The 17,149-nt window shown below is 40.6% G+C and overlaps 1 protein-coding gene across 1 annotated transcript in view; it reads right to left on the reverse strand.

Annotated features, from left to right (window-relative positions):
* Positions 1–13,044: 13,044 nt before the first annotated feature.
* The window catches only part of LOC126284809 (girdin-like), a 58,899-nt gene continuing 54,794 nt past the window's right edge, over positions 13,045–17,149 (reverse strand). Inside the window, exons 2-3 of the mRNA XM_049984001.1 lie at positions 13,685–13,916; positions 13,045–13,140 (exon numbers count right to left, since the gene is read on the reverse strand). Of these exons, the coding sequence (XP_049839958.1) occupies positions 13,097–13,140; positions 13,685–13,916 (276 nt within the window). The 3' untranslated portion in view covers positions 13,045–13,096. The remainder of the gene's footprint in view (positions 13,141–13,684; positions 13,917–17,149) is intronic.

Here is a 17,149-nt window from a genome sequence, read left to right on the forward strand (position 1 = left end):
TCCTTCAAGTACTTAGCTGCTGTGTGCATTGATGTGCCAATGTTGCTGGAATCGCCCCTCGATTGACCGACCATGTGCAACAGGCATGGAACTCCATCGTACAAAATGACATTCAGCATCTGTACAACTCAATGCACGCACGTTTGCAATGGCGTATCTCACACTTACATTAACCTGTGGTCTTGTAACGTGACCTGCTTAAATATATTACCTAGACAAATGTATTCCCAAAATTTCATTTTCTACATTAATTATTTTTTTGGTGATGTGATTTATTTCTGTCAGTATTATTTAGGTACAACTGGCGCACTAGATTGTAGTTATTTGATGACTTTATCAGGTATGCCTGCTGCCTTCAAGAGAGCCGTGGTCTTATTGTCCATGCTCTGTTCATAGGATTACATGCCAAAAGTCTGTATACTGGGTCCTTCAGAAGTTGACGAACTTTCCCATTGTAATTAGTCTGCTGTATAATGACTGTGGAATACCCTTTGTCTGCTGGCAAAACCACAATACTGCTGTGTTACTGGAGCTTCTTGTATGACACCCTGTCATCAATGGTAACGTTCGATTGTCGTCTTGGTGATGTTCCTGAAGGTCTTCCAGAGAATTTCTTCTGCTACACTTTGTGGATGTATGTTGGTTACTTGCTCTACTGCACTGATGAAAACTGAAGTCTTGGGGGCATGTGTGAAGTTAAGTCCCCTGCTCAGTACCTACTATGTGGTGCAATGAAACTGTTTGCCACTTAGATGATTCTTAGTGACTGTACCCTCCATCAGCTGTACTTTTTCACACATACGGTCAAACTTCACATGTGGGCACACTGAGGTATTCTTCTCGGTGCACTCTGCTAGGGACTAAGAGGCACCATCTCTTCAGCCCCAATCCTTACAGAGGCTGCCATGTACAGGTGAATCACATCACTGATCACATCTAACCTGTGATGCATATCACAAATCCCTTCCCTAACAAGTGCCATGTTTGCTTGATGTTTTATTTTGTTCTCCAAACCGGCATTGATGCGATGCTTGATCCTGGCCAAAACTTGTACTACATCCCCTTCTCTATGGGATGCTGACAGAACTCATACACTCTTGGAAATTGAAATAAGAACACCGTGAATTCATTGTCCCAGGAAGAGGAAACTTTATTGACACATTCCTGGGGTCAGATACATCACATGATCACACTGACAGAACCACAGGCACATAGACACAGGCAACAGAGCATGCACAATGTCGGCACTAGTACAGTGTATATCCACATTTCGCACCAATGCAGGCTGCTATTCTCCCATCGAGACAATCGTAGAGATGCTGGATGTAGTCCTGTGGAACGGCTTGCCATGCCATTTCCACCTGCCGCCTCAGTTGGACCAGCGTTCGTGTTGGACGTGCACACCGCGTGAGACGACGCTTCATCCAGTCCCAAACATGCTCAATGGGGGACAGATCCAGAGATCTTGCTGGCCAGGGTAGTTGACTTACACCTTCTAGAGCACGTTGAGTGGCACAGGATACATGCGGACGTGCATTGTCCTGTTGGAACAGCAAGTTCCCTTGCCGGTCTAGGAATGGTAGAACGATGGGTTCGATGACGGTTTGGATGTACCGTGCACTATTCAGTGTCCCCTCGACGATCACCAGAGTTGTACGGCCAGTGTAGGAGATCGCTCCCCACACCATGATGCCGGGTGTTGGCCCTGTGTGCCTCAGTCGTATGCAGTCCTGATTGTGGCGCTCACCTGCACGGCGCCAAACACGCATACGACCATCATTGGCACCAAGGCAGAAGCGTCTCTCATCGCTGAAGACGACACGTCTCCATTCGTCCCTCCATTCACGCCTGTCGCGACACCACTGGAGGCGGGCTGCACGATGTTGGGGCGTGAGCGGAAGACGGCCTAACGGTGTGCGGAACCGTAGCCCAGCTTCATGGAGACGGTTGCGAATGATCCTCGCCGATACCCCAGGAGCAACAGTGTCCCTAATTTGCTGGGAAGTGGCGGTGCGGTCCCCTACGGCACTGCATAGGATCCTACGGTCTTGGCGTGCATCCGTGCGTCGCTGCGGTCCGGTCCCAGGTCGACGGGCACGTGCACGTTCCGCCGACCACTGGCGACAACATCGATGTACTGTGGAGACCTCACGCCCCACGTGTTGAGCAATTCGGTGGTACGTCCACCCGGCCTCCCGCATGCCCACTATACGCCCTCGCTCAAAGTCCGTCAACTGCACATACGGTTCACGTCCACGCTGTCGCGGCATGCTACCAGTGTTAAAGACTGCGATGGAGTTCCGTATGCCATGGCAAACTGGCTGACACTGATGGCGGCGGTGCACAAATGCTGCGCAGCTAACGCCATTCGACAGCCAACACCGCGGTTCCTGGTGTGTCCGCTGTGCCGTGCGTGTGATCATTGCTTGTACAGCCCTCTCGCAGTGTCCGGAGCAAGTATGGTGGGTTTGACACACCGGTGTCAATGTGTTCTTTTTTCCATTTCCAGGAGTGTAATTCTCCCTTTCCATTAAAGCTTGTCCCGCTGTATATCTCAGTTCATCTCCTTGCTGTAGTCTCTCTTCACATAATTCTTCAGGCTTTCTGGACTATCTGTTGACATCTTGAGATGTCAGCTCTTTTGCCAACTATCACTGTTGTCCATACACAATAGTTCAACAGTGCTATTCGTTATCTTTATCTGGTGCTACATGAGACTAGCAGTCAAGTGGAATGCGTAGAATTTTGATACCTGTGGCTTCCAGTGAAGATAAAGGTGGAAATCTCATGAATTGCTACCCTGCGTACCTGTGGCTGCAGCAGCAAAACTCAACAAAAACAGTTGAGGTGCACTGCACCAAGAACAGATCACTGTGATGCACACCAAACCAAAAACAGCAAGGTGTATTGGACCAAAGGCGGAACATCTCAGAACAATTATAGTGGAACAGACCGTAGACCGGGTGCCTACAACCAACCACAGATGCACACCAGACCAAAAGTGCAATGCCAGTTCACAATAGGGATTGCAGTTATCGCTGAAACAAACTTTTTGGTAATATCGGTTCTTTACATCACCAGTTTGAACAGTCTGTTAAACATCCTCACAATAACCAGCTTCTGAAGTTCAGGTACGCAGTACGAAAATATCAAATGAAATAGGTAAATAAAAGAAAAGTCAATCTGCCTACCATTTGCTGCTTTTTTTTTTATAGAAGTAATGAGGGGGTTTGAATACAACAAAAAACCACTACTGAGTCTAATTTTTTGAAACTCTGCTCAAAAGTCTTGTCGTAACAGAGGATCGTAACTCCAACTATTTGTTTCTAACGAGATGCAGCATACCAATTTGCCATGCATTGTAACAAACAGTGCACCAAATTAGTTGGAGTCTATTTCAAACAGTCCAAACCTGTCTGAGAAATCAGTTTTTGTCTGTTTTTGGGCAGCATTTAACAAATGTGGCACTCAACTTTCACATAGCTATCTAATGTGAAACATACAATTATCTCCCAATACACCTTTAATTGCAAATTATTCACCATTGTATTGTGCACTTTCTCAATAGTTGCATGTGTATTGCACTTCTTGAGACTCCTTCAAATGGGTCACCTTAAAGAGAAGTATGATCACATTTGAATTCAGGTGCTCATTTGTTATTAGTTGGAAACTAAGGAAAGATGTGTCCTTACTCTCCATCCACTTCTGATGAATTTATATTGACAATAAACTGTCTCAGACAAACATTTTTTACGATGGCACATTATTCCATTTCATCTATTTGAAGAAAGGTCATGCAACATGACTATTTGAAACAGTCATATCAACAATACTCTTTAACCCTTGAGTGGGTGTTCATGTGTATAAGGCATGCCAATTACAAATAACACTGTTTTGTAGAATTCCACTGTTGTTTTACAACTGCAAGTCTGTAACTATTCCTTCATTATTGCATCAGCTAACACAGTAATAAGCTGCTATACATCCATATGAGCAGCAGCAATATAAAATAAACAACTAGCTACATAAGACAAAATTTACGATCTGTGCAAGAAGATTCCAAGCTAGCAGCACAATCCCATGAAGGGGCACTTATTTACGAGAGAATTATTAATCAAATAAGTAGCTGGTAGAGATCCTATATAACACCACTGTCCAATGCTTCTAGTGAGTCATTACTGTGGGTAACACTTGCCTACAGCAATGTAATACAACGGAAGGTTTATTTTATTACTGTTTAATTAAACATAATGTAAATGAGCAGACAAAACAACCTACTCACCAAGCAGGAGCAGGGTGTACAAACACAAAAGGATTTAACTTTCACAAGCTTTTGGAGGCAGCGGCTCCTTCTTCAGGTGGGAGAGTTGAAGGGGAAGCGGGATGAAAGAAATGGGCTTGAGAGATTTAGGGAAAGGGGTACAGTTTAGAAAAGTCACCCAGAACACCATGTCAGGTGAGACTTACCGGACGGAATGAGGAGGAGACAACTGAGAACTGCCGAGATCTGAAGACCTGAGAGCTTAAAGGTGGAAGACCGGGTAATATGCAAGACAGAGAGAATACTAAAAGATCATGCATGTGTTAATAAGAGTCAAAAGCTAAGTGCATTGCATATAACAGAGGTGGGAGGGAAAAGGGGGGTGGCAAAAATAGACAAGTCAGAAAATGAAAGATGTAGAGCACTGAAATGGAGTGAAGAAAGGAGTAGTTACTGTGAATAAATGCTGAGATGGAAAGAATTAACGTAAATTAAGTACAGGTGAGTGGCAAAAACTGAAGACATGTTGTGCTAGTTCCCTCCTGAAGAGTTCTGAGAAACTGGTGTCTGGGTGAAGAATCCAGATGGTGCGTGTAGTGGAACAGGCACCAAGGTCATGACTGTCATGTTGTACAGCTTGCTCTGCAACAGGACATTGTGTGTTGCCTGTACACACCATCTGCCTATGCCCATTCATCCTGACGCATAACTGGGTGGTAGTTATGCCCAAGTAAAAGACTGAACAGTATTTACATAACAGCTGGTATACGACATGTGTTGTTTCACAGGTGGCTCAATTAGCTGATGGTTGTCATCATTTGCAACTTCGAATTCATCCGATGAGTTTCATAATGGCTGTGGTCACTGCAGTGCATTCTCATCAGACTAACACAGGCACCATAATATTATATTTAACCACTCAGGTTTTCAAATCTCAACCAGTGCAGTCCTCAATAATCAGTCTCTCCTTCTCATCCCATCCTGTAAGTCTCCCCTGACCCACAGTTCTGTGTGACTTTCCTAATCTGCACCCCTTTCCCTAAACCTCTCCAGTCCTATTCCTTCTCCTTCAACTCTTCTGCCAGAAGCAGAAGCCACTGGCAAGCTTGTGAAAGTTAAATCCTTTTGTGTGTGTGTGTGTGTGTGCGCGCGCTCCCCTGCTGTCGCTTTGTGAGTAATTTTTTTTATCTGTCCATCATTTACAATATATTATCAATAATTGAGTCTTTTTGTTGTTATGTTTTATTAAACAGCTATTTAGCTCATATAACGTTAGTTTACTTTATCTGTGTTTAACTAAAGTGTAATTTTGTTCATACATGTTTACCTTGGTACATGCTTTGCACAAGTACGAAGTGCACAATGCATCTGCTCATGTTTGGAAAAACGGTGGATCCATTTGAGGGTTAACAAACTAAGCTGACCACAGTTAATGAACATCTACCACAATAATAATAATAATAATAATAATAATAATAATAATAATAACAACAACAACAACAACAAAAATTCATTGGCAGCGAGACATGCTCTGTGTCTAACGTTTTTCCGAGGACAAGAAACAGTGTGATATTGGATTGCAAGGCACACACGTCTCTCAGTTCAGTTAACTTGAATGTTGTAGGATGTGTATCCGATCCTCTTCTTTGGGTAATCAGCTACCTCGACCTTCCACAAGCTTCTTCTCCGAAGACTATAGCTGATTAAGGGATTTATTAAAATACTTCTCTATCCTTGAAATAATTTTGGCACTCATGTAACACTTTTCAGTTCAATCATTTTATATTTTCAACTTTCACAGATAATAACTTCTGCATGTTAGACTCATTTATACAAATTGAAATAGCATACATGTGTCTGGTTTCGTTCATAGCCAAGACAAGAAATAATTCAAAAGTCTCTAGTCTCAAGCGAATCCAATACGTGAATGTGTATAGCACTCTACGAGTATCCTCAACTGTTCAATCGTCTTTCTTACAACCACCACAGACACTAACACATCAAAGAATACAACATAACTATTCCTTGAGTTCTACTCACGTCTTCTGTGGCACTGGCAGCAAACACTTATCATTAGTGACTTTCCCCTATTACAGTCTTCTAATAACCAACTTCCGACCTGTACATAGAAACGGGTGGATCAGTAGAAACATTCTCACTCTCTCGCAATTGTACTTAAAATATCGGGTGTTCGAGATGGTTGACGGCCAATTGCTGCTAGAATTTACAACGAAATTCTTGAGGCACTACATGTGGCAGGTCAATACTTTTCCATCCTCGAATATGCTTTTGAATGTACATGTGAATGTTACTCTTGATTAACTACTTCAAACTCAGAACATATTTGGATCATTTCTTGTCAAGTGATGTAATCTGGATGTGGCTACCAGCTCAATTATCATTGATTTTGTTGAAATTTGTACAGAATGTAACTGGGACTCACTTAAGTTTCAGCTCAGTTAATAATTTGGAGTTGGTACTAGTGCCGCTTCCACAAAGGCCACCTTCTTTGGAATTGGAAACGTTAAAAAGATCCGTATGTTTGGGAAGCCATTGTGCATGATGTACAGGGTGCGGCAGTGTTCATAGCGTAATTTGACTTGCGTAGTACAATGACGTACTGCAGGAATGCATGACAGCTTGTGCCACATTCATGTACTGAGCTGCCATTTCGATTGTGACAGTGATATGGCGTGGTGGAGTGCACAGCATTGTGCCTTTGCGTTCAAAGTTATTTCAAGAATAACGACTCTGTTATTGCTACCCAGCATCTATTTTGGCAAGTCATCGAAAAGTTCCAGATGGATGGGTCATTATGAGGTGGGTACGTGCATTTTCAACAACAGGTTCTGTTTGCAATGGCAAACAGGGAAGAAGTGAAAGAACTGTGCAGACACCAGAAGCTGTGCAACATGTTCGTTTGCTCATTCAGGAGAATATTGCACAAAGATCTGCATTTTCACCCATATAAGCTGCAGATTGTTCGAGAAATTAGGCCTCATGATTGGGTTTCACACAAAATATTCTGCTTAGCCATGCATGATCTCCTCCGTCAAAATCCACAAATGTTGCACACCACCCTGATGTCAGTGAAGATCATTTCGAGTTATGCGGTTCAGTGAATAAACATTATATGCGTTATTGGAGTGATGTAAACCCACATGAACTGCACATCAAGCCTTTGCGCAGTTCTCGTGTTACAGTGTGGTGTGGAGTTGCTTCCTTTGGAATTATTTGCCTTTACTTCTTTGAGGATGCCAGCGGTGTGGCTGTAACTGCCACCAGTGAACGCTACCTAAAGATGCTGCAAGACTTCGTTCTTCGCCAATTAGGTATGCTCGATGTGGATGTGGAACAATTACGGTTTCAACATGACAGCGCGACCTTGCATACAGCCAGAATTTGCATGGATTTCTTGCAACACACATTTCCCGGTAGAGCAATTTCCTGTTTTAGTGACATTTTCTGGCCGCCTCACTCACCTGATCTTTCATAGACTTTTTCCTTTGCGGTTACCTGAAGCAAGAAGTGTTCCGAACACGTTGTGCCACCATTCCATTCCTAAGTTGAAGGATCACATCTCAACTACCATTGGCAATGTCCCAGGGAATATGTTACGCTGAGTTATGGAAAGCTTCCAACACAGCCTAGATGTATATGTTGTCCAGAGGGGGCATCATGTGACAGGAGTCATATTCAAATAGTAGTACATACAATGGGCAATGCATTACACATTAGTAAATGGCATACTTTTAACGATTAATTGACATAAGAGGTAATAAATAAATTACAGTTACTTCCTGACGGTGTGTTTTTAATATCCTACCATGAATGCTGCCGCACCCTGTAATTGAGATAGGCTATTGCAACCTGCCATTCTGACACAGATTTTTGTGCAGAATGCAGAAATAAATCAAACAAAGTTCCCAAACGAAAGCCCATGTCATGATCTCTCTTCAAACTTGATGAAAAATTTTTTTATACCACAATTTCTCCATAATTTAATAAGTAACACGTAGTGTGTTAAATATACTGAGGATAATGATACTTGGTTGTGCATTGTCTATCCCTGACAAAACAATTAATGAATTGTGAACTTTTTCATGAATGTATTCACAATGTTATTAGCACCTAAAGTTAGCAAAAATATCCAATTTTGCCCATCTTTAATTAAAACTATGTATCTTGCAACATACACTTTTAATTTTAAAATTGTTGACATCATTATAAGAGAGCATTTTAATGTATCAGAAACACTCATTTTAATTTTTATGTCATTTCAGTTAGCATGCAAAAACTTTGCTTCTGTAGTAGGCTACACCTGGTCACACACCACTTTAGATGTAATTTCAAGAATTTTAAAAAATTATCTTCAAGTCCATTTCTGTTTCAATAAGTAACACACACTTACTTCTTTCAAATCACTGAGTAACAAGTGCTTTTGCTTCTCATGAGTGTCTCCATCTTCTGGAATGTGAAACAGTCTTTTTGTCAAGCTGAAATCTACTCCCTCCTTTATCTCCAAAAAATTCCGTAACTTTTTGTCTTATGGAGCCTTCTTTCCACACTTGCTTATAGAACACGTCAATATAGTATTACTTTTGTCAGATTCAGCTTCCTTACTGCTTTTGACAGTATTTCTGATAAGAATTCTTCCATAGTATTTTTAATGAATTATCTCTGATACATTAAAGTCAAAATGTGAATTTCTTCTAGATGGTATGATAGATTCAACTTTTCCTTCTCTCTCTTTTTTTATTAGTCACTTGTTTAAGACACTGCTTATATCAGAGTTCCACCAATTCACTATGATCAAATCCACCACCTGCTGCTATTTTCTTAATAATTCAGTCTTCAGGCTGATCTATCTTTCACTTTGTGTACCCTTCTTCACCCTTGCAACTAATCTGATAAAATTTCAGAGGTGATATTCAACAGCCAATGAGCTTGTATACATATCTTCAGAAATCAAACAATGGAAAATCCAGGATGGAATGTAACAATATGAGAGAAGGAAAGTTGCTACTCACCATATAGCGGACATGCTGAGCCGCGATAGGCACAATAAAAAGATTCACACAAACATAGCTTTTGGCCATTAAGGCCTTTTTCAGCAGTAGACACACACACATGCACACACGCACACACACGCGCACACGCACACACACGCACACGCGCAAGTGCAATTGCAATTGCAATTAGCACACACATCTGCAGTCTCATAGAGCTTCGCTGTGTAGTGTCAGCTACATTTCTCAAGTGGATTGGGATGAGTGAAACATCTGAATTGAAACCACTATAGAATGGAAACAGTATGTTTATGGACATGGGTTCCTACTCCAAGTATAATGCACTTATTCCCCTCTAGAAGTTTGCAATGGGAATTCTACTATAGAATCTGAATTGTCTGAAACTTTGCAATCATGGCTGTCACAGATTACAACTAGCAAAATACTGTCATTGAAGCTACTATCCTCACATATCCAGCAGATGGAGAGGTCTCTCTCATACCTCGTACACCAATGATCCCAAGCAATTTATCTGTTTATTTTAAGCGACTTCAATTTCCAGTCATGATTTCGTTTGCATTAATAATACATCAGGTTCAAGGTTAGAGTGAGGTGTAAGGGGACAGAGAGAATGATGGCAGGAAATACACACAAAAAGAAGGAAGGATGGGGTGATCAGAAAAAAGGGTGGAAGAAGTGGTTGACAGAGAAAGGGCGGAAGAGGAGATGGACAAAGAGGTAGTAGGAGTAGGGCGGAGAGAAACGGAGGGGGACGGGGGGGGGGGGGGGGGTTAAAGGACGCATATTGAATTCCCCCACATATTTAGCAATTACAAAGCATTGCTGGGTTCGCTAGTGGCATACAAAATTATTAGCATTTTCCCCTCGTATCACAAACTCATTGCTGATGTGACAAGTTTAAGTCACTACAATGAATGGTAGTAACCTGTCTTAGAAATTGGAGTTCACCGTTTACAATAATTAAACACAACAGTGAATCTAAAAGGCAACAATGCTTCAAGTACATTTTGTAAAAAGACAGGGGAGACAGAAGCAGAAATTTCATTGCGCACTAAAATAACAAAAAGTATTTAAATGTACTGATTAAGCCCCAAAATGAATTTGATTTGAATGCGAAATGGAATGGCACTGCAATAAAAATTAGCGTGTCTGATAGGCATAGGTTCACTCTTTCCAGTTGTGTTACCAATTATAACATTAGAGGCGTCAATTTTAAGATATACAGTGTTAAAGATGGGCAAAATTGGATATTTTTGCTACGTTTCAGCCATATTGGTCTATTTCTTTCTATTTGGCACTCGTGTGAATCAAGGAAGTTGAGTGATTGTCTAAAACGAACGAAAAAGAATTTCATATAGTGATTAAACATTATTTTATGAAAGGCAAAACACCTCAGAAGACTAAAGAAAATCTTGATAAATATTGTGGTGACACTGCACCTTCGATTAGAACAGTTTATAAGTGGTTTCAAAATTTTCAGAGTGGCCATATGGGCACAAGTGATGCTGAACGTTCTGGACGCCCCGTGGAGGCTACGACTCCAGAAATCATTGATAAAATCCATGATATGGTGATGGATGACAGAAGAGTTAAGGTGCACGAGTTTGCTAGTGCTGTGGGCATCTCGAATGAATTGGTACATAACATTTTGCATAAACATTTGGACATGAGAAAGCTATCCACAAGATGGGTTCCGCAACTGCTCACGCTTGACCAAAAATGGAATTATATGAGGTGTTGCAAGGAAGGTTTGCAGGTGTTCAGGAAGAATCCACAGGATTTTAAGCGTCATTTTGTCACTGTGGATGAAACATGGATACATTAATATACTCCTGAGACCAAACAACAATCTAAAAAATGGGTTACCAAGGGAGAATCTGCACCAAAAAAGGCGAAGACCATTCCTTCGGCTGGAAAGGTTATGGCGAGTGTCTTTTGGGATTCGCAAGGGATAATCCTCATCGACTCTCTGGAAAAGGGTAAAACTATAACAGGTGCATATTATTCATCGTTGCTGGATCGTTTGAAAACTGAGCTGCAAGAAAAACACCAGCGATTGGACCACAAAAAAGTTCTTTTCCATCGCGACAATGCACCAGCACACACATCAGCAGTTGTGGTTGCAAAATTCATGGTAATAGGATTCCAACTCATTTCACATCCTCCCTATTCTCCAGACTTGGCTCCCTTGTACTACTACTTGTTCCCCAATTTGAAGAAATGGCTGGCAGGACAAGGATTTTATTCAAACGAGGAGGTGACTGCAGCAACTAATAGCTATTTTGCAAATTTGCACAATTCCTATTATTGCTGGACTGCTATCTTTGCTGATAAGACACGCCAGTTTGTCAAACAACAAGGAATCACATGGAAGTTCACAGGGCCACAAACTGCTTGGTGGAGTGGACAGATAGCTCAATTTAACGATACTTCCATAAGATACTGGGCTGCTGTAGCATGGACTGTACGTGTGAATATATAAACCTTCCTAAAATTCAAGATCCATCACACAAACTGAGGACAAAGTGGTTACCCCAGCTTACTATCTCATGGGAAGAAGACAACACCCAACCCACAGATGTTGAGCCACCAAAAACAACTGACTTGGTAAGGCAATTTAAGCTGCTCCAGAAGATATCCAACGACTTTTGGATGTGGTAGAGCAATCAGTATTGCTCTTTTGGTTAATCAACTTAAGAATATTGGTAAATCACTGAAGGTCTGGATTGGAGAAGAGAGCAAGAGTGATAGAAGTACGAACAGATTGAGATGGACTACTTTGAACAGTCATCCTTGCTACCTCAGATGAAAGAAGTTCAGATTAGTACAGCTGATTGCCCTTTAGAAGTTAACCAGAGTGAGAAGAATATGGAAGAACAGCATCATTTACATTGTTACCCTGAGCACTTAATGTTTGTAGCTACATTTGTATAATATTGTGACAGTTACTTAACTAAAAACACACTCTTAAAGTAATCGGCTCGTATTACCTTATTTACTCAACCTGGAGGTGAGACACTGGTAATGACAAATGTATTTGTACCTTTTGTAGTATCTAATGTGGGAATAATTCTGTAATTAGTTAAACATTTACTGTGAAACACTGTCATATCAGAATTACATGCAAATTTTCTCACATGTAAGACTGTCCATTAACAGTGGTAAGTCTTTCCTTCCCATTTCCATCCACAAATGAAGTCTTCCCTCTTACCTGGCTAAGCATTTGGACTTGGCTCTTCATGTAAGCAAAATTCTTTTCTATTGTCAACAGTTAAATATGGGAATTAATGTCAATGTTCAAATAGTGACACTCAGGTAACATTGCACCTAAGCTGTGTACACTCTGGCATCCGTCATATATATTTATAGGTTTGCACTGCTGATTTGTTTCCATTTCTCACACAGGTGTGATAATGAACCTCTCCATCATCTAAACGTCTAAATCTGAACTCTGTCGTATCAGGTTTCCAGAGTAATTTTTTTTTTTTTTTTTTTTTTTTTTTTTTTATGTGTGCAATAGTATTTCTCCTGATGCATGATAACTATGTACAATTAAGAAATATGGCCTTCCTCTAAACAAAAATCTTTATCGTAACAGTTATTTCATTGTTATGCATGTGGTGATACACAATCCAAAGAGAGCTGAACAACAATTTTTGTGTAAAATGTTTTCTGTCACACAAGCTTTTACCTAGTTTCCATGATCTGGTGGCTGAAGAGTTTGATGTCAGTTTGGGAATAATACTGCTGGACACATATTCATGTTTTATTCTTTCTATTGCATTGCAGAAATACACAAGTAACATCAGCTAGGGTCATACTCAACTTTATTTACACTGAAAACTATGTCTGAAACAAAGGAAAAAAATGAATAAATAATAATAACAGCTTAGAAATGTATTTACAAAAAGAGTAAACATCTACAGCAGTTTTACAAAGCTCTGCAAAACATTTTTAAGATCTACCTAAATTTATAAGAGTAGGAACTGTAAATGTAAATTACACATATGAAAATCCCTGAGAAAAATCCTAGTATTTGTATCCGCTTCCTTGGCTAAGAGAAAACTACTGTATGAACTTACTTGAGATTTTCCTACCTGTCTCAAGCATTCTTAGTTGCAAAAATAGAATATTCCTGAGCTAAACAAAGAACAGAATTTAAATGAGAAATAACGGTCACTTCTGTTTAGGTAACAATGACATTTAGAATGTTATAACACCACAAGTTCACAAAATATATGTCAGTTTCAACTTTAAAAAGTAATCAGTCTTATTACTGCAATAATTTTGACAAATTGTATAAATGCAAAGACTCTCAGTCTCTCAACATAAATAATTTTCTAGGACCATTAGACAAACATAAAAAACAATTCTACAAAAAATAAAAACTAACCGTTATAGAATTCATTGAAACATTCGTAAAGGTGATCCTCCTCGAGAACTTCCAGAAGCTGTTCATCAGTCAGAAACAATGCATCATCACAACCCTCCTCCAGTCCTTGGTAGAAAGAATTGAAGACACGCACTTCTTCCATCGCCTTTTCGAGAGCTCGCAACTGACCCATACTTTCGGATTCAACTGCCGCCAGCTGGTTGTCACACTTATAGCGCAATTCCACTACATTCTGTGGGCACAAAGTGGTAGAGTATGCATCCAATTAAGTTCCCCTAATTCATTACGCACAGCTAATACAATGATGAAAATAACAGTTCTTAGATGAGGCATAATATATCAATTCATAATAAGTGAACATTTGCGAGAGCCAAGATGAGAAATTTATGTCACTGTGCATTAAAAGTTTTAGACTGTGAAGATGAAAAATTTACAGAGAAATGTACATGGCTGTAAAATACCTGTAACATATTTCAAATATTACTAAACACAGTAGATTCCTTGAACGAGTCTCGATCATTAGGAATTTTTACTAGTAATACCATCTAGTTCCATAACGTATATCCATTTATAACAACACTTTGGCTACTGATCTTAATTACAAGTCTGGTTGCAGTAACCAAGATGTCATAATAAATGAATATAACTAAATTGTCTAGATGGCATTGTTTGGAAAAAAAAGGACAGACACAGACGAATTCGAAGTATTAGAACATCAAATATACAAACTGGCAGAAAAAAATCATCCACTCACAGCAAAGACCAACATTCAAGAAAATTATTGCAACAGATATGACAAGGGCTCTGTTCTTGGGCAAGTAAGGGAAGGAATAAAAATTAGAGAGCAAAATGGGGTGGCGGGGGAGGAAACCCATTTAAGCTCCAGATGGATCATGCTCATAATCTGACTGTATAAGAGGCTATTATGAATGAATACTTGCATGGATGCCTGACACATTTATAGGTTTCAATGGTCATATGCTTTGTTGAAAAACAAAGTGGTATAAATTGATTAAAAAATGTGTGCATTTTGATACTGGATACTTAGTAAATATTTTGAGTATGGTGACATCTATTTAATAAATCTCTTTGGAAGCTTCTCGAGCTGTTGTTGTTGTGATCTTCAGCCCAGAGACTGGTTTGATGTCGCACTCCATGCTAGTACTCTCAACCTGAGTGTAGTTTCAGCTCTCTGAGACTGCAGACGTGTGTGCAAGTTGCGCTTGCGAGTGTGCGTGTGCGTGTGTGTGTCTACTGCTGACAAAGGCCTTAATGCCCGAAAGCTATGATTGTGTGAATCTTTTTATTGTGCCTATCGCGACTCAGCATCTCCGCTATTTGGTGAGTAGCAACTTTCCTTCTCTCGTATTGCTACTACTTTAAGTGTCTCATTTCCTAATCTAATTCCCTCAGCATCACCCGATTTAATTCAACTACATTCCATTATCCTCGTTTTGCTTTTGTTGATGTTCATCTTATATCGTCCTTTCAAGACACTGTCCATTCCTTTCAACAGGTCCTTCACTGTGTCTGACAGTATTACAATACCATCGGCAAACCTCAAAGATTTTATTTGTTCTCCACAGATTTTAATTCCTATTCCAAATTTTCTCTTTTGGTTCCTTTACTGCTTGCTCAATATACAGATTAAATAACATCGGGGATAGGCTACAACCCTGTCTCACTCCCCTCCCAACCACTACTTCCCTTTTGTGCCCCTCGACTCTTGTATAATTGCCATCTGGTTTCTATACAGACTGTAAATACCCTTTTGCTCCCTGTATTTGACCCCTGCCATCTTCAGAATTTGAAAGAGAGTACTCCAGTCAACATTCTCAAAAGCTTTCTCTAAGTCTACAAATGCTAGAAATGCAGGTTTGCCCATCCTTAATCTATTTTCTAAGATAAGTCTTAGGGTCAGTATTGCCTCATGTGTTACAACATTTCTACCGAAAACAAAATCCTCTTCCCAGAGGTCGGTTTCTACCAGTTTTTCTATTTGTCTCTAAAGAATTTATGTTAGTATTTTGAAGCTGTGACTTATTAAACTGATAGTCTGGTAATTTTCACACCCCTCAACACCTGCTTTCTTTGGGATTGGAATTATTATATTCTTCTTGTAGTCTGAAGGTATTTCACCTGTCTCGGACATCTTGCTCACCAGATGGTAGAGTTTTGTCAGGGCTGGCCCTCCCAAGAAGTTTATTGGCATCTTAGGGAGCATGGAACATTCCAGCCTATGACTCGCGACCGGGGAAGACCTAGAACGACGAGGACACCTGCACTGGACGAGGAAATTCTTTGTGCAGTTGACGATAACCCTAATGTCAGTGTCAGAGAAGTTGCTGCTGTACAAGGTAACGTTGACCACGTCACTGTATGGAGAGAGCTACGAGAGAACCAGTTGTTTCTGTACCATGTACGGCGTGTGCAGGCACTATCAGCAGCTGACTGGACTCCACAGGTACACTTCTGCGAATGGTTCATCACACAATGTGTCAATCCTCATTTCAGTGCAAATGTTCTCTTTACAGATGAGGCTTCATTCCAACGTGATCAAATTGTAAATTTTCACAATCAACATGTGTGGGCTGACGAGAATCCGCACGCAATTGTGCAATCACGTCATCAACACAGATTTTCTGTGAATGTTTGGGTAGGCATTGTTGGTGATGTCTTGATTGGGCCCCATGTTCTTCCACCTACGCTCCATTGAGCACATTATCATGATTTCATACGGGATACTCTACCTATGCTGCTAGAACATGTGCCTTTACAAGTACAACACAACATGTGGTTCATACACGATGGAGCTCCTGCACATTTCAGTTGAAGTGTTCGTATGCTTTTCAACAACAGATTCGGTGACCGATGGATTGGTAGACGCAGACCAATTCCATGGCCTCCACGCCCTCCTGACCTCAACCCTCTTGATTTTCATTTATGGGGGCATTTGAAAGCTCTTGTCTACGCAACCCTGGTACCAAATGTAGAGACTCTTCATGCTCGTAGTGTGGACGGCTGTGATACAATACGCCATTCTCCAGGACTGCATCAGCGCATCAGGGACTCCATGCGATGGAGGGTGAATGCATGTATCCTTGTTAACGGAGGACATTTTGAACATTTCCTGTAACAAAGTGTCTGAAGTCACGCTGGTACGTTCTGTTGCTGTGTGTTTCCATTCCATGATTAATGTGATTTGAAGAGAAGTAATAAAATGAGTTCTAACATGGAAAGTAAGCGTTTCCGGACACATGTCCACATAACATATTTTCTTTCTTTGTGTGTGAGAAACGTTTCCTGAAAGTTTGGTCGTACCTTTTTGTAACACCCTGTACACTGCTCCCACCTTTCTGCTTTCTCTTTTTTGTTTAGAACTGGTTTTTCATATGAGCTCTTGATATTCGTAGAAGAGGATTTCTTTTCTGCAAAGGTGTCTCAGTTTTCCTATAGGCAGTATTT

Source organism: Schistocerca gregaria, chromosome 8, assembly GCF_023897955.1.
Source record: "Schistocerca gregaria isolate iqSchGreg1 chromosome 8, iqSchGreg1.2, whole genome shotgun sequence".
Taxonomy (NCBI): Eukaryota; Metazoa; Arthropoda; class Insecta; order Orthoptera; family Acrididae; genus Schistocerca; species Schistocerca gregaria.